The sequence below is a fragment of the Anomaloglossus baeobatrachus genome, chromosome 5, assembly GCF_048569485.1.
Source record: "Anomaloglossus baeobatrachus isolate aAnoBae1 chromosome 5, aAnoBae1.hap1, whole genome shotgun sequence".
Lineage (NCBI taxonomy): Eukaryota > Metazoa > Chordata > Amphibia > Anura > Aromobatidae > Anomaloglossus > Anomaloglossus baeobatrachus.
The window spans coordinates 579,238,378-579,256,773 of record NC_134357.1 but is presented as its reverse complement, the minus strand read 5'-3'; the positions used below and the strand labels follow the sequence as shown (position 1 = coordinate 579,256,773).

Genomic DNA, 18,396 nt, shown 5'->3' with positions numbered 1-18,396 from the left:
AAGAGAAGTGTCCTCAAGGGTGAAGCAGCATTGGTGTGGGTCCAGTCTGTGTTAGCCGGAGTGGGAGCCAGGTGAAGTGGAGTAGCCGGGCACATCCCCACTAGAGGAGACATCCAGAAAAGGTTTTCCCCCAGCAGAAGTGGTGAAAACATCTGATTATTGCCTCTGTTATGAAGAAGTGTACAATAAACATGCCGTCTGGTTCAACCGATCTACGTCTGCAAAGTGTTTGTACATCTGACGGCGTTATCTGCATCACCACACTCTGCCCCACCAAGTCATCTCCTGTCCCTAAAGTGACGGCGGAGCCGGGGGTAAGCCTGATAGAAAAAGGGGCCACGACTACAACCCCCGAGGCACCCCTGGCACCCCGTTACACAATCAAACTCAGAATACAACTAATGTGGTCCCTAAGAAAGTATGGTCTTGAGAATTTGTGCAGTTTGACTCCTCCCAACGCTGGCCCTGACTGTAACTAGGGTTTATTTTTGGAGTAGGTCTTATATTTCAATCATTCTTCAAAAATCCCATAAAATCGTGCTAGATCTTATTTTCTGACTAGGTTCAATTTTCAGGGAAACAGGATATTCATGAACCCTCTGCAGGTCTTTTAGTTGCCTTCATAACAACATAGAGAAGGCACTAGAAACAAACAGAAGGAAAGACAATACAGTTGAAAAAAACAAACAGCAGAAAGCCTAAAAATGTAAACACAAAATTAGTGCAGAAAGTACATGAGTAGATATCTCTTACCGGATAGAACTAGAGTTAACACATCTTGAGGAACATCAGGATCTTCTTGTTTACAGTCCTGTTGGAGAAGAGGACGGGGACATCTCTCTGGTGTTGTCCTCTTACTGGATAGACCTGGAGGAGACACATACAAGGACTAAATTCATTCCTTACATACAGATTATTATAAGCCGTGTGTATTTAGACCTGTCTATTACCTGGTGATGTGAGGGGCTGGGGATCCTCCATCATGACGTCCTTGTATAGATCTTTGTGTCCTTCTAAATACTCCCACTCCTCCATGGAGAAATAGACGGTGACGTCCTGACACCGTATAGGAACCTGACACATACAATGATACCGTCACCCCCGATCCCTTCATAGCGTTACTGTATAATGTCCCAGCATTCCCAGCAGTGTCACCTCTCCAGTCAGCAGCTCAATCATCTTGTAGGTGAGTTCTAGGATCTTCTTGTCATTGATGTCCTCCTGTATCAGGGGGTGAGGTGGAGGCCCCGTGATTGGGCTCAGGGGTCTTCCCCATCCCTCAGACACAGGGGCCTGACAGCGCTCACTAGAGGTCTTCTTCACTACTGTGTAATCCTGGTTATGGAGAGACACAGTAATAAATCTCACTCCAGACATTTCCAGAGTCCTCACCTCTCCAGTTCTGTCCATCTGTTATTCCCATAGATAAGAATGATGTAATGTGACGTCATCAGAATCTCTCACCTCTCCAGTAAGCCGGAAGAGGATCTCTAGGGTGAGGTGTAATATCCTCTCCGCCATCTTGTCCCTGTCCATATCCATCCTTCACGGCGCAATCAGGAGAATTCTCTTATATAGAAGATCTCCACTGAGAGGATCCGATATTGTAGGGACCTGAATGGGGAGAAGATGAACCCATATGTAAAATTAATGGAGATAAGGGAGGTGAGATATCATTTGGATAGGAAAAAAATTCAACCTGACGTGCTATATAAGTAGTAAAACCGACCGATAAAAGTAGAACATTATTTTTATAAAAAAAAACACAATCCTTCATACGACAATGTGAATGGAGAAATAAAAGAGTAATTGTTCCCGGAATAAGAGGAGGAAAATACAAAAGTGCAAAAATAAAAAAATCCCAGATTTTCGGTTAAGAAGGGGCAGAATTTAGCGCCCATTTCTTGTATGAATGCAGCAAAATAGTGAAAATTAATCCAATTACAAAATGTGTCCACATTATATTTCACTCCTAAACTACAAAAATTATGTAAATAAAAAAGTTTAGATATTCTAAACTGGTTTCGGAGCTCGTAGACTTTACACGTCCGGGACATCTGACTCCTACTCTGCAGTGATGTTTTACAATGTCATTACATAGCAGTGCATCTATAAACAAACATGTAGCAATGGAGAGGAAATCCGTCCATCTCTACATAAGGCACCAACCGTTAATTACTGTTTCTGCCTTCTCTGTTACTGTATACACAGCTCTGCGGTGCAATCCCAAGAATGTGCAAAGCAGTAATCAAAGCAAAAGGTGGCTGCTTTGAAGAACCTAGAATATAAGACATATTTTCAGTTGTTTCACACTTTTTTGTTAATTATTTCATTCCATATGTGTTAATTCATAGTTTTGATGCCTTCAATGTGAATCTACAATTTTCAGAGTCATGAAAATAAAGAAAACTCTTTGAATGAGGTGTGTCCAAACTTTTGGTCTGTACTGTATATGTGGTAACAACAGACATTTCCCTTATTTTCCAACCAGTATCGCTCGACATGAGTAATAAAAATGTGATACTGAAGTTGGTTTCTTACTCGGATTTTTTTTTGTTTTTCTTTTTATAGGTTTAACAACAAACGTTAAAAATCCCAATAATAAAGTACAATACAGCAAGGAGTTATTTAACCCTTCCCTGCCGCTTTGATGCTGAATTTTGTGCCAGTTTTATCATTTTTGTTGCTGGTTTTCAGGGTATTCACATCCGGGCTCCGCACTGCACTGGATTTTATTGTTGAATTTTTTTATTTTTGTTGATAAAAACTGTGAAAAAAGCCAGAAACAAACCCGAATAAGAAACGGACTTCAGCCTCATCATAAAAGCAAAGAAACAATAAAGACGACTACAGGAACAGGAAAATGAAGAAGAGGAAAATAATAGAGACCCTGCACCTACCTCCACCTGTAGAGCCGCACACTAAATATATGGCTGCTCTGTGCTTACAGGACCTATGATGATGTCACATGGAGGGGAGGAGTCAGGGGTCACATGATCAGCTGCTGGAGGAGGGGAAGTTTATGTGTGGATGTAGCAGTGCCGTGTGTGTACGAGGTGTACGGAGCAGAGCCGTGTGTGTACGAGGTGTACGGAGCAGAGCCGTGTGTATACGAGGTGTACGGAACGGAGCCGTGTGTGTACGAGGTGTACGGAGCAGAGCCGTGTGTGTACGAGGTGTATGGAGCGGAACCGTGTGTGTACGATGTTTACTGAGTGGAGCCGCGTGTGTAGGACATGTAATGAGTGGGGCTGTGAGTGTGCAGTGACCCAGAGTAGACACTACTAGAATGTCCCCTGATGGGCCGTTTGTTTCTCTATAATGTTGCGCATTATCTGTGCCTTCTGAAGCCTTGCTCTGAGAGTTGTAGCATCTACACTGACCTCTGCTGGCCATTCTCAAAACTACCTTTGTCTTATATGGTAAAAGGAAGTGACACAGCAGTGAGGAAACTTTCAGGTCCTTTTCTGACAGGAAAAATAGAGAAAGATGTCTGTTTCTTAGGACTGAGTATTGGGGGAGAGGTGTATGACGCTGGAGGCGGTGAGCTACTTCCAGTCACTTCTATCCTCTAGTGACGGAGTCTGGTAAGGAGAAGGAAACTCTCTGTGGAAAGGAAAAATCCAGACTGCCATTTATCCGAAAACAAGTAGGCCCTGAATTCCTGCTGGAGGTTGGGGCAGGTGTACAATGTGTGCAGAGTGGGGCCATGTGTGTATTTGACATGTATGGAGTGGGGCTGTGTATATATGAGGTGTATGGAGCGGAGCCGTGTGTATATAAGGGGTATGGAGTTGGGCCGTGTGCATATGATGTGTTCCCATTTTTATTTATATATATAAGTGTTGTCAGGAGTAATAAAGTGCGGCACTGGAAGCTGCAAACAGACACATAGCAGAGGTCTTGGAAGATTGGGGACGAGTAGCAGAAGTACAAAAGCCGCAGGCAGCCAGGAGACATTCTCTTTCTCTCTCTTTCTCTCTCTCATTATTCTGACATTTGACAAATATAAATAATTTTGGTTCCCAATTAACCTAAAATGGGAAAGGTGTATTCTGATTTCACATTAGATATTGAGCAAAACCTGCAGTTGTGTCTTTATAAATATTGGATGGAAACTTCTAGTTTCAACTGTAGCTGTGCACATACAAACTAAAAGTCTTACTACCAAGGCACAGGTTTATGTCTTGATAGGTTTTATATAGGCCTAAGAAGCTGAATGAAGAAGTGATAACAAAGACTGGCGCAAGTCCAAATTTATGGCCTGAGGTGCTATGTGCCAAAAACTCTGCAAGATATGGAGTTAAAAACACAGGAGCGGGCTGGGAAGTCCCAAAAAAATGTATAAACGTCACAGGTTTTCTGCCTATGCTTTAATATAGCCAATGGCATACTTAGGAATTTTACTAAAAGATTAACCCATTACTGTTCTCTATAAAAGGCTTGTAAAAATAAAACACTATGATGTGCATCTTAACTGAGAAGGAATTCATACCATCTAATCTGTGTGGTGTGGATTTCTCTGCCGGCACTCGGACTATTAATTTGAGATTACAGCAGACATTCACAGTTATGAAGGAGATTTGCGAAACTATGGAATTCTTCCTTGACAGATGGCGCCAGACTCAGATCGCTCCAGGGAGGAATGGAGACTTAGGAGACCAACACCGGACTCCCTGAGGTGACTGTGGGCTGCCCATTTCGGAACCTGATCAATTCCAACGGACTACGGTAAGATTTTTGATTTATAATCATTCTCTTATCTGTGTCATTGGAAGTCTCTCATTAGCCTGGGACAGTCTAGTCCAGTCATGGCAAACCTTTTACAGGCCGAGTGCCCAAACTGTAGCCTTAAACCCATTTTTTTTTTTCCGAAGTGCCAACCAATCCTATTATGTGAATAATTGATTGTAACCTTACCTTTGCCGTCTTCTCTTCTCCTCAGCAGGGGGCATCACGCTCATGCTTACCACACATTGAAGCTGAGCCCCTGCCCTTTCCAGACACAGCAGTTGGATTGATCCCTCTGGAAAAAAAATGCAGCATATTAGACAGAGATTTTAGCATGGAATGCAATCACATTTCACCCTCTAATCCACATCTACATTTCAAAGTTTGAACATCCTGAAATCCCATAAAGATGTACGAGTTGCTCCCCTCCCATTTCATTCTGAAGTTATGTCCCCCTTCCTAGGCCACTTCCTGGTAAACATGTCCCCATCCTGATATATATTTCCTACATTCTGGTATATTTGTCCCCATCATGGCCCCATCCTGGTAAATGTTCCTCCATCCCGGCATGTACCCCATTCCTGGTAAATGTCCTCCACTCTGGTAAATGTACCCCATTCCTGGTAAATGTACCCCATCATTGTAAATGTATCCCATCCTGGCATGTTCCCCCATGCTGTTAAATGACCCCATCCTGGTAAATGTACCTCATCCAGGCATGTTCCCCTATCCTGGTAAATTTCCCCTTTCCTGGTAAATGTACCCCAGCCTGATAAATGTCACCCTTCCTGCTAAATGTTCCCCATCCTGGCATTTGTCCTCATCCTGGCATGTTCATGTACCCCCATCCTGGCATATTTCCCCCCATCCTTTCATCTTTCCCCCCCATTCCTGGTAAATGTATCCCCCATCCTGGTAAATGTACCCCTTACTGGCATGTTCCGCTTCCTGCTAAATGTACCCCATCCTGGCATGTTTCCCCCCATCCTTGCAGTCATGTTTCCTCCATCCTTACAACCATGTTTCCCCCCATCCTTGCTGCCATGTTTCCCCCCCATCTTTGCAGCCATGTTTCCCCCTATCCTTGCAGCCATGTTTCCCCATCTTTGCACGTTTCTCTCCATCTTTGCATGTTTCTCCCATCCTTGCAGCTATGTTTGCCCCATGCTCTGTTTGCTTGCCCCGTGCTCTGTTTTGCTCTGTTTGTTTGCCCCATGCTCTGTTTGTTTGCCCCGTGCTCTGTATGTTTGCCCCCGTGCTCTGTAGGTTTGCCCCCGTGCTCTGTAGGTGTGCCCCCGTGCTCTGTAGGTTTGCCCCCGTGCTCTGTAGGTTTGTCCCCGTGCTCTGTAGGTTTGCCCCGTGCTCTGTAGGTTTGCCCCGTGCTCTGTAGGTTTGCCCCGTGCTCTGTAGGTTTGCCCCATGCTCTGTAGGTTTGCCCCCGTGCTCTGTATGCTTGCCCCCGTGCTCTGTATGTTTGCCCCCGTGCTCTGTATGTATGCCCCGTGCTCTGTATGTATGCCCCGTGCTCTTTATGTATGCCCCATGCTCTGTATGTTTGACCCCGTGCTCTGTATGTATGCCCCGTGCTCTGTATGTTTGCCCCCGTGCTCTGTATGTATGCCCCGTGCTCTGTATGTTTGCCCCCGTGCTCTGTATGTATGCCCCGTGCTCTGTATGTATGCCCGTGCTCTGTATGTATGCCCCATGCTCTGTATGTTTGCCCCGTGCTCTGTATGTTTGCCCCGTGCGCTCCATGTTTCCCCCGTGCGCTCCATGTTTCCCCTGTGCGCTCCATGTTTGCCCCGTGCTCTGTATGTTTCCCCCGTGCGCTCCATGTTCCCCCTTTGCTCCACATGTTTTCCCTTTGCTCCACATGTTTCCCCTGTGCGCTCCATGTTCCCCCTTTGCTCCACATGTTTTCCCCGTGCGCTCCATGTTCCCCCTTTGCTTCACATGTTCCCCCTTTGCTTCACATGTTTCCCCCATGCGCTCCATGTTCCCCCTTTGCTCCACATGTTTCCCCCGTGCGCTCCATGTTCCCCCTTTGCTCCACGTTTCCCCCGTGCGCTCCACGTTTCCCCCGTGCGCTCTACGTGTCCCCCGTGCGCTCCACGTTTCCCCCGTGCGCTCCACGTTTCCCCCGTGCGCTCCACGTTTCCCCCGTGCGCTCCATGTTTGCCCCGTGCTGGCTCTGTCCCCCACACCTTGGCACAGCCGCACACAGCTTAAAAATTAAAAAAAAAAACTCACCTTGCAGAACCCGCTCCATCGCTGCGTCCTCAGTTAGTTCAGGTCCCGCGCGGCCACAAGATGCCGGCACCGCCTACTGACGCTCCTCCATCTCCTAGGCAACAGGCCTGCAGCCCAGGAGAGGAGTGTCAGAAGGAGGAGAGATGTCTCCTCTGCTCCAACACCACTTTGCACGTCGGAGCGACCACACCGACAGTGCAGAGTGGCTGAATATGGCGACAGCGCGCGTGCCAGCAACAAGGGCTCTGCGTGCCCTGTTTGGCACGCGTGCCATAGGTTCGGCATCACTGGTCTAGTCGGTCTCGTGAGTCTATCTCTACAACTGGATTTGCTTCCTCCTGGGCGACCTTAAAGAACCCGAAAAGGTTGTAAGTGGATGTCTGCTGAAATTGTTCTCGGGGATATGTCTAGCTAGTTGTGTTTTCTGACGCTGGTTTTTGTGTGTGAATTTTATTGTGTAGATCAGGTACGCTTGATTGGTAGTTCTTGGCAGACTTAAATGTCATAAGGCTCGTTCAAGGTATATGCCCTTGCTACAGACTTTGGACTAGCCATTTTCTGAGTAGTGGGTAAAGGTCAATCAATGTCCTGGTTGGGTGTCCCCCTGAGTTGACACAGGGTTAGGTTTCTGTCTCAGAATTCACAAATAGTTGGAAAATTCCCCAATAAATGGATGCCTTTAAGTCCATTTTTAAGTCTGAGGGTGGCTTAACCCCCAGAAACATGAAAGCAAACGTGACAAAATGAAAAGTTGATGTTAATTTGCAGTATGTCAGAATGTGGTTGATTACAATATGAATAATGAAATAAGGCATTGAAAGAACAGAGGGGAACTTTGGAAAATGCAGGATTATTTGGGACAGCTCAAGCTTGGTATAGAGTAGCCTGTGCAATTGTAAAATAATGTTATATTTGGAAGAAGACGTATGTGATAAGGAAGACAATGTATTGTGTTATGCTTACTACAAGTCTCTGCCATATCCACCGCCCTATAATGGCGTCAATAGTTCACATTCTTGGACCTGCACACACTGTGCCCAGCAAAATCCTCCCACTCCTTTGTTCTGTGTTTTTTGTGTGACGGCCTGCCCCTTGACACACCACCCTGTATTTCCACACCCTCCGCCCCTCTGATGTAACCCTGCCTCCATTCAGTGACGCAGTTACCCATGTGGAAAGCTAATCCCCAAACGGCCGTCTTGGTTCACCCAATGTGTATACCCGGTCCAAGCCATGTTCCCTTATATCCATGATTGGCAGCTGATGGAAGTTACTACATTCCTCCTGAACATGTAGCAGCCCTGTTCCCACACTTACCATCCCTGGAAAGTTTTTTTTTTATACTCCTGCTTTTAAAAATGCTCTCCGCAAAAAATGTGATGTTCAATAACTCAGTGAGACTGTCCCTGATCCTGACCCATCAGCTGCCCCTCCCGGGAAAACAGGTCCCTATCCCCGGACCCGCAGTCGGCTGATACCTGCAGTGGTAACCTTCTCCAATCCTAACCGTTCCTCATTAACTTTAGATGAGGACATTCCTTCAGAGGGACACCCTCTTAGTTTCAGAGGTGCCCGAAATCTGTGACCCAATCATGCATTCTGAAATATGGACTAATACTATCCATAGGGCCCATAGAGGCGCAAACACTTTCTGCTATTGTCAATTCGGCCAATTTGGCCCTCCGCCATATTGGGGGAATTGCCAAAGCTATAGTACAAGCAGGGTGACCAGAAATACAATCTGATTGTCTATCCATCATAAAGAAACAGGGCAAAATCCAACTCACGGATCTGGCTGTTACAGGAACAGGAAATCTCTATTGTAATATGATCATACATGCAGTGGGACCAATGTATGACCCCGACAAACACCAACACTGTGTGGAGGATCTACAGTTGACCATACTCCATGTACTTGAACTGACCAGGAAGAAATATCTTCAATCCATTGCCATTCCTGCAATCAGCTCTGGGATCTTTGGTTTCCCAGTCAAACAATGCACACAGGCTATTGTGGCTGCAATAATTAGTTACTGTCCCATATCCTCACTTGAAGAAATCTGGTCACTACAAGTCCTGACAACGCACGGTACTTCAAAGAAACAATTCGTCCTTCGGCTATGACGCCTAACTACCCCAGTCAGTTACTGCAACCAGAACATATTTCCACATCACCACCTCCAGAGGCATCGGATGAATTATTGCACAGCCTACCAGCACCCCCTGTTGTCATGCTCCCACTAGCCCCGATGGTTGAAACCATTCTGGTTCCTAAATCAGAAAAACCCAAGTATGTCCCCTTTACTCCACTCCAAGTGAATAGCCTACTCACTCAGTTACCAAACCCGGAGAAGCAGCCTATGCCTTTGTACAGAAAACTTCAGGAAATCTGTCCAACCTATTCTGCAACTTGGAAGGATCTCTCTAACTCAGCTAGCATTAAAGCCAGTACTGTTTTTTTACCCAGTCATTCAATCTGCTCTTGACCAGAGCCCTCTGGATTCCACGGGGGACTTTAGATCCGGAGTTGAGATCTGCTGCCAAGACCAAGCATGAGCGAAAGATCGTCACCAATATCACCAATGCTTCCCAAGAAGACAATGAGTCGGCTGAAAAATTCTACATGAGATTATTCACTTCCTTTTATGATCAAGGCTATGACATGTCTGTCCCGTTTCAACATGTTCACTTCATAATTTCCTTTGTTAAAGGACTTAAGGACTCTATCAGTTTGAAAATTGAGGACACCAGACCTGAATACCTGGAGCTCCCCACTAAACAAGTTCTTCTCATTCTTAAGTCCATTGAGAAAAAATTTGCCTCCACCAATTCTACCCCTGATACTGCCCCGGTTATGTACTGTATAATGCTCCTGTTAACCAAGACCAACAAACCCAATGCCAGATGTACCCCCCTCTCCAAGTATACTCACCTCAACAACCATATTCAGGCGGGCTCCAGCAACGTCTCCCACCCAGGAATCTTAAATATACTATGTGTTTCAGATGCAGAAACTATGGACATGTCAGAAGATACTGCAGGACCCATATGCAGTAACCACGCCCAGCCAGAAACAGTGGTCACCCACAGAACAACTACAGCAACCATCCACAACAAATATCCCATCCATAGGAATTTGGCAAGCCTGTGGCAAATGCTTTTACAAATATTATTGTCACCAATATTCCTTCTATATAAGGCCCCATATCGACAGTATCTCTTGATGTTAATGCTCAATCCTTGCCTTTCCTGGTCAACACAGGCACAGCCAAATCAGTTATATGCCTCCAGGACTTAGAAGATCTATCTTTGATATGCCCAGATTGCCCCACCTGTGTAGGGGTTGACAGTAGGCACATCTCTTCCCCACTAACTTACCCTATTCCAGTTGAACAAGCACAAAAGGTTATTTCATGGCTAATTGTCTTACCCACTGGCTCATTTAATTTACTTGGAGCAGATCTCCTACATAATCTCAGAGCTTCAATTGTATATAATGAAGATGGGATGCACTTGTCTGCCCTATTCTCTGACGCCAGAAGATGCCTGCCTTCTCGAAGCCGCCCCACTCCTCTTCATGGCCACGGCACCGCCTCCAATACCTGAATACTATTTCAATCAAATTCCTTCACATCTCTGGTCAAAAAGCCCAAATGATATTGGACATCACCTCTACAGGTTATCCTAAAACCAGGAGTCACCATACCTTGAATACCTCAATATTCCCTGAAGGCCAACCAAGAAAAATGCCTTGAGGAACAAATTCAATCCCTCCTTGCAAACGGTGCCCTGATACGATACGTCTCTCCTGCCAATACCCCTCTTTGTCCGGTAAAAAAGAAGACTGCCAAGAAAGAACCAAAAAGAAGAAAAACAAACATAAACAAAACAAAATGAAGATATTATGCTAAGTCACCCCGTCACTATTCTTGTCCCACATGATCTCAAGGCTATCCTCGAACAAGTGAACAGAAAAATATCTCCTCGCAAAGGCATACATGACTCCAGTGTGCCTTGCTCCTTCCCTACGACGTTACGCTCCGGCACTGTACTACTCTCACTTTATTGATTCTGCTTCCTTTTTCAAGTAGGGAATACTTCTCTACATGGGATATCCTCTCCAGGCCTATGGAGGTTGACTATGCAGACCCAGACAACCAAGAATATGATTGCTTTGAACTTATGCGATCTGAGTGCTCCCTCCTGCCCTCAGCTACAGAGACACTATTGCCAGATGCAGATCTGCAATTCTTTACGGATGGCTCACAAAGAAGCTAAAGGGAATCAACTAGCATATCAAGCAGCCAAACAAGTAGCCATTTGTGACATTCAAGAGGAAGCAGGAGTCTATGTCATGACAAGACAACAAAACAAAGATGAACAGAACAAACAAGATGTCTGAGGAATACACCAATTCAAGATCTTCCAAGACAAGGCTTTACCTGAAGAAAAAACTCAATGGAAAGAGGAAGGTGCTGAGCAAGACACAGATGGGATTTGGAGAAAAGGGATGAAAGTCTGCCTACCAAGGAGTCTTAATAAACAAATCCGTAAGGAAAAGGACACTAAAACAGCTCTCTGTAGGCTGTGTTGTCATGCCCCACCAAATAGGAATGAAAACTTAAGAAAGTAAGGACTTAAAGTGCCATGCAACATAATAAATAGAGCCCAAATCATATTTCATGCATATAAAATAATTTTATTATGAACAAGAAATACACAAGAGTCAAAAGGTAACATGTAAAATGTCTATAAATATCATGGTCCCATGATATTTACAGACATTTTACATGTTACCTTTTGACTTCTGGGTATTTCTTGCTCATAATAACATTATTTTATATGCATGAAATATGATTTGGGCTCTATTTATTATGTTCCATGGCACTTTAAGTCCTTACTTTCTTAAGTTTTCATTGCCAAGGAGTCTGTATCATACGGTATCCCAGTGGGCTCACGGGATCACCCACCGAGGAAGAAACCAAACACTTTCAGTGATTGCAGGTCTCTTTCTGGCACCAGGGATATCTTCAATCATTAACCAACTTAATGCGGGAGGATGAGTGAAGACACCGGCTAAACATCTGGCCAAACCACTATACCCATTCCAAAGGATCCAAATTGACCAAATGCAGTTAACCAAGGCTGGAAAAAATTAGTATATACTGGTGGTAACATATGTTCTCAGCATGTCCCTAGGCCTACCCCATCTCCAACATGACAGCCAAAACAACTATCAAGAAATTGCTTACAAAAGTAGTCTGCCGCTTTGGAATCCCAGAAGTTATAGAGAGCAATCAAGGCCCAGCCTTTACAGCAAATGTGACATGAGAGCTCTGGTCCCTAGTGGGAGCAAACTTAGGTCTTCACACACCCTACCTCCCCCAGAGCAGACTTGAAACACTCAATGGGACCCTAAAAAATAAAATCCTAAAAGACAGTCAGGAACTGTCTCTTCCGTGGCCTGAGATATTGCCCATAGCCATGTACTCAGTCAGAAACACCCCACGCCAATCTATAGGGCTAACTCCCTATGAGATTTTGTTTGGGGGACCTACAAGGCTAGGACAGTGTACCCAGGCCAAGGTTCTTAATCTTTTTCACATAATCTCTGAGGAAGCAGGAGCCTCACAATCTGCAGGTATACATAGAAATAGAAGGGAAGTACAGATCAAGGGAAGTTTAGACCCCTGTGTTTATATTGATGCCATAGGAAAATAATGACAGTACAGGGAACTAACAGGGATAATGGGTATCTTCTGGTCCTGAGAAATCCAGGTACAAAGGGGAATACTCCAAAAGGGATCATTAATCTCAATCCTGTTAAGAGTCCCAGTTTGGGACTAGTCCGATTCAAAGGGATAGATTTAGGGAATCTGTTAGGTCCTGGTGGTGGAAACACTGGACCGTACACCGGATTCCCCTGGTGAGGCAACCAGGCCGATCACCCCGCCAGAGGGCCTTGATGCACGGCAGCCTAAGCACTCCTGGTAGCAAGACAGTCCGTACGGAGAACTGGGAAGTAGAGGTCCCTGGGATCACAGAGTTCCAGAAGGTAGTCCGGGTGACGAGGCTCAGGGTCAGAGGCCGGGTTGAGATGTCAGATGGAATCCGGAACCAGCTGAGCGAGATCGCAGGTCACCAAACGGAGCCAGGGACCGGAGACTGGCGGGACTGAAGAGGTAGTGGAACATTAGCCGACAGTCCCCGACAGGAGTTCTGGAGCAGTCGTGGTTAGGACTGGTTGGCGTGGCAGGACAGGCTCTGCGAGACAGACAAGGGTTAATACCGGACAAAGCAAAAGCTTTCTAAACACGTAGAACAGGCCCCGCCCACCTGGAAAGAGAATCCTCTTATACCCTGTACCTGCATAGGCAATATCCTGTTTCTGGACGCTGACCCTTTAAGAGAGGGTCAATGACCGTGCGCGCGCGCCCTAATGCGCATGCGCGAGGCCCGTGTGCCAGAAGGCAGGGCAGGAAGCGGTGCAGAGGAAGCAGGAGTGCCCGGCAGAGTGTCCTGTGTCGCACAGGAGCGCCGGAAGGAGTTGGGTATCCGCATCGTGGCCGGGAGCTGCAGCTTGTAGGAGACCTCATTGATCCGGCTGATAACCTTAAACGGCCCGATGTATCGAGGACCCAACTTGTACGATGGTAGCTTCAGTCGGACATATTTGGAAGCCGGCCAGACCAGATCACCTGGAGAGAAACACAGAGGATACAGGCGCCTCTTGTCCGCGTGTCTCTTCATCTGCAGGGAAGCGCGCTCAAGGGAAGTCTTGACAGAGTTCCATATAGCTGAGAAGTCCCGGACTAGAGCATCAGCAGCAGGGACATCTCAAGCCAAGGATACTGGTAACGTGACAGGAGGCTGAAGTCCATAAACGACATGGAAGGGAGAGCTGGAGGTGGACTTGCTGATGTGATGGTTATGGGAGAATTCAGCCCAAGGAAAGAGTATGGACCAATCGTCGTGATGGATGTTGACGTAGTGGCACAGGAAGGAGGTCAGGATCTGATTGACTCGCTCCACTTGGCCATTCGACTGAGGGTGGTAGGCCGAAGAAAAGTCCAGAGACACTCCCAGGTGTTTGCAGAGGGCCCTTCAGAAGCACGAGGTAAACTGAGTTCCTCTGTCGGACACAATGTGTGCAGGAAAGCCATGCAATCGGAAGATGTGCTGTAGGAAGGCGTCAGCGAGCTGCTGAGCAGAGGACAGTCCGACCATGGGAACGAAGTGAGCCATCTTTGAGAAACGGTCCACCACGACCCATATGACCGTGTGTCCGGAGGACAAGGGCAAGTCCGTAATAAAGTCCATTGCAATGTGTTGCCACGGAATGGAGAGAATTGGCAGAGGCAGGAGATGACCGTATGGCAGGTGCCTGGGCGTCTTGTTCCGGGCACAGGATGGGCAGGCTGAGACGAAGGATGCGACGTCCTTACGGAGGGACGGCCACCAATAGTGACGGACAATCGTACTCCATGTTTTCTTCTGACCAGCATGGCCGGCGATTTTCGAGGCATGACCCCAGTGTAAGACTCTTTGTTTGTCGGTATCTAAGACATAGGTCTTCCCAGGGGGTATCTGAGCCAGAGTGACAGGAGCCACCGGAATCACTTTACTGGGACAGATGATGGGCTGGAACGTCTCATCCTCCTGCTCCACGGAAATGAAGGACCTGGACAAGGCGTCTGCCCGCATGTTCTTATCCGCGTACTGAAAATGGAGTTGGAAATCGAACCGGGCAAAAAACAAGGACCAGCGGGCTTGTCGCGGGTTCAATCTTTGGGCAAACTGCAGGTATTCCAGGTTCTTGTGGTCAGTGTAGATGATCACAGGGTATACTGCTCCCTCCAGGAGGTAGCGCCATTCCTCCAAAGCCAGCTTGACAGCCAGTAGCTCTCGATCACCGATGGTGTAGTTACGTTCTGGTGCCGAAAAGCTCTTGGAGAAGAATCCACAAGTGACCATCTTCCCGGTGCAGGATTTCTGCATAAGCACTGCCCTAGCCCCTGAGGAGCAGGCATCCACCTCCAAGGTGAACTGTCGGTTCAATTCAGGACGATGGAGAACAGGAGAGAAAGCAAACGCCCGCTTCAGGGAGCAGAACGCGGTGTCAGCCGCATGTGACAAGTCCTTCGGGTTAGCCCCCTTCTTGGTCAAGGCAGAGAGAGGCGCAGTCAGAGCAGGGAAGGGTGGAATGAACTGCCGGTAGTAGTTGGCAAAGCCGAGAAAGCGCTGAATAGCCTTCAGTCCGGAAGGAGGGGACCAGTTGAGGATAGAAGAGACCTTCTCTGGGTCCATCTGCAGGCCGGTGTCGGAGATCACGTAACCCAGGAAGGGAAGAGACGACTGTTCGAACACGCACTTCTCGTACTTGGTGTACAAACGATTCTCTCTGAGCCTTTGTAGTACCAGCTCCACATTCTCATTGTGGGTCTGTAGGTCTGGGGAGAAGACCAGGATGTCGTCCAGATATATGACCACACAGACGTAGAGGAGATGCCTGAACACGTCATTCGCTAGTTCATGGAAGACTGCCGGAGCGTTACACAGGCCAAAGGGCATCACACAATACTCGTAGTGCCCATCACGAGTGTTGAATGCGGTCTTCCATTCGTCCCCAGAGCGAATGCGAACCAGGTTGTAGGCACCGCGGAGGTCCAGCTTGGTGAACACACGGGCTCCTCTGAGCCGATCGAATAATTCGGGGATGAGCGGCAGAGGGTATTTATTTTTCACGGTGATCTGGTTTAATCCCCGGTAGTCAATGCAGGGGTGCAGGTCGCCTTTTTTCTTCTTAACGAAGAAGAAGCCTGCTCCAGCAGGAGACGAGGATCTCCGAATGAATCCCCTTGCCAGGTTCTCGGTGATGTAGGCAGACATGGCCCGTGTTTCAGAAGGGGACAAGGGGTATATCCTTCCTCGAGGAGGTGTGGTTCCCGGCAGCAGGTCGATGGCAAAGTCGTAGGGACGATGTGGCGGTAGAACCTTTGATTCCTTTTTATCGAAAATGTCTGCGAAGGACCAATGGGCGGTAGGCAGACCTGGTAGAGACTTCAGGACCGGAGGTCGTCGGATGGGCTGTATGGACTTCAGGCAGTTCTCATGACAAGAGGGGCCCAATCGGGTAATCTCACCAGCACGCCAGTCGACCGAAGGTTCATGTGCCCGTAACCAGGGCAGTCCCAGCAGGATCTGATGAGACATGCGCGGAAGGACATAGAGGGCTATTCTCTTGGTGTGCAGGGCCCCGATACGAAGCTCCACAGGCTTGGTGATCAACGAGATGGTGTCAGAGAGAGGTCTCCCATCCACTGAAGCAATGACGAGGGGTTTTACTAGTGGAATAACAGGCACCTGGTACTTGTCCACCATAGCCTGCTGGATGAAGTTGCCTGCCGCCCCGGAATCGAGATATGCCTCCGCCGTGAACCGAGTCATTTCTGTTGACACCAGTACCATCCATGTCACTGGGTCTGAGAGAGTCCCATTACCTAGGGTGGCCTCTCCTACCAACCCTAGGCTTTGGAGTTTCCCGGCTTCTCTGGACAGGAATGTAGCAAGTGTGTGCCATCTCCACAGTAGAAGCAGAGGCCTTTGGCGAGCCGTTCTGCTCGGCATTGCTCAGACTGCCTCAGTCGATTTGCATAGGCTCGTGGGCAGGAACGCCAGATGACGCCACCTGGGGAGCGGCGGATTTCAGCGGAGGAGAGGAGTTCTGTACCGGACGTCTCTTGCGGGACAGTTCTTTGGATCGTTCCTGAAAGCGGAGGTCCACTCGGGTTGCTAGAGCGATCAGGGCATCCAAGGTGGAGGGAACGTCGCGGCCGGCCAGCTCGTCCTTGATACGACCAGAGAGCCCTTCCCAGAAGGCGGCAGTTAAAGCCTCATTGTTCCATCCTAATTCCGAAGCCAAGGTGCGGAAGCGGATGGCATACTGGCCCACCATCAAGGTCCCCTGACGTAACCTGAGGAGTGATGAGGCAGACGCGGAGGCGCGTCCGGGTTCGTCAAATGTGGTGCGAAAAGCTTGCAGGAAGTCCTGGATGTTGGTGGTCACAGGGTCCTCCTTCTCCCACAGGGGATTCATCCAGGCCAGTGCCTCACCCTCTAGATGGGACATCACAAAAGCTACTTTGGATTGGTCTGAGGTAAAAAGATGCGGAAGCAGCTTGAAGTGGAGGGAGCACTGATTCAAAAATCCCCTGCAGGTCTTAGGATCTCTGGCATACCGGGGTGGAGAGGCCAGACGGAGTTTAGAGGTCTCCGAGGAAGCTGCCATGGGAGCTATGGACGTGGACTGAGTCGCCAGGGACGTGGCAGTCACTTGAAGCGTATTCAGGCGGGTGTCCACAGATGTCATGAAGGCTAGCATGCGGGATTGGGTCTCGTATTGTCGTCCCAGTTCCTCCTGCAATCCAGCCAGCTGGGATGCTAGTGCTTCGACGGAATCCATGGCCTGTTCTAGCTGTTAGGTCCTGGTGGTGGAAACACTGGACCATATACCGGATTCCCCTGGTGAGGCAACCAGGCCGGTCACCCCGCCAGAGGGCCTTGATGCACGGCAGCCGAAGCACTCCTGGTAGCAAGACAGTCCGTATGGAGAACTGGGAAGTAGATGTCCCTGGGATCACAGAGTTCCAGAAGGTAGTCCGGGTGACGAGGCTCAGGGTCAGAGGCCGGGTTGAGATGTCAGACAGAATCCGGAACCAGCTGAGCGAGATCTCAGGTCACCAAACGGAGCCAGGGACCGGAGACTGGCGAGACTGAAGAGGTAGAGGAATATCAGCCGACAGTCCCCGACAGGAGTTCTGGAGCAGTCGTGGTTAGGACCGGTTGGCGTGGCAGGACAGGCTCTGCGAGACAGACAAGGGTTAATACCGGACAACGCAAAAGGGGGACCTGAACTCCTAGCTTACTAAACACGTAGAACAGGCCCCGCCCATGTGGAAAGAGAATCCTCCTATACCCTGTACCTGCATAGGCAATATCCTGTTTCTGGATGCTGGCCCTTTAAGAGAGGATCAATGACCGCGCGCGCCCTAATGCGCATGCGCGAGGCCCGTGTGCCAGAAGGCAGGGCAGGAAGCGGTGCAGAGAAAGCAGGAGTGCCCGGCAGAGTATCCTGCATCGCAGAGAAGCGCTGGGAGCGGGGAAGAGGATGGATGGAGGACGCAGGCGAGGGAGAGGGAGCAGGAAGGCCGTGGAGGAGAGGACCGGAGACCGGAGCAGTGAGCACGGAGCGCCGTCGGGAACCGGAGAGCAGGACACGGGGACCGGGGAGCGTGACGCGGGGACCGGGGAGCGTGTCACGGGGACCAGGGAGCGTGACACGGGGACCAGGGAGCGTGACAGAATCAGATAGAAAAGTATTTTAGGGGGGACTGTGAGAATGCAGAATATTTTTCT

The 18,396-nt window shown here is 48.4% G+C and overlaps 1 protein-coding gene across 1 annotated transcript in view; it reads right to left on the bottom strand.

The window, feature by feature from the left end:
* LOC142313116 (uncharacterized) overlaps positions 1–18,396 on the bottom strand; it is a 325,022-nt gene that overhangs the window by 118,087 nt on the left and 188,539 nt on the right. The window contains exons 6-8 of the mRNA XM_075352101.1: positions 1,156–1,389; positions 951–1,074; positions 754–867 (exon numbers count right to left, since the gene is read on the bottom strand). Of these exons, the coding sequence (XP_075208216.1) occupies positions 754–867; positions 951–1,074; positions 1,156–1,389 (472 nt within the window). The remainder of the gene's footprint in view (positions 1–753; positions 868–950; positions 1,075–1,155; positions 1,390–18,396) is intronic.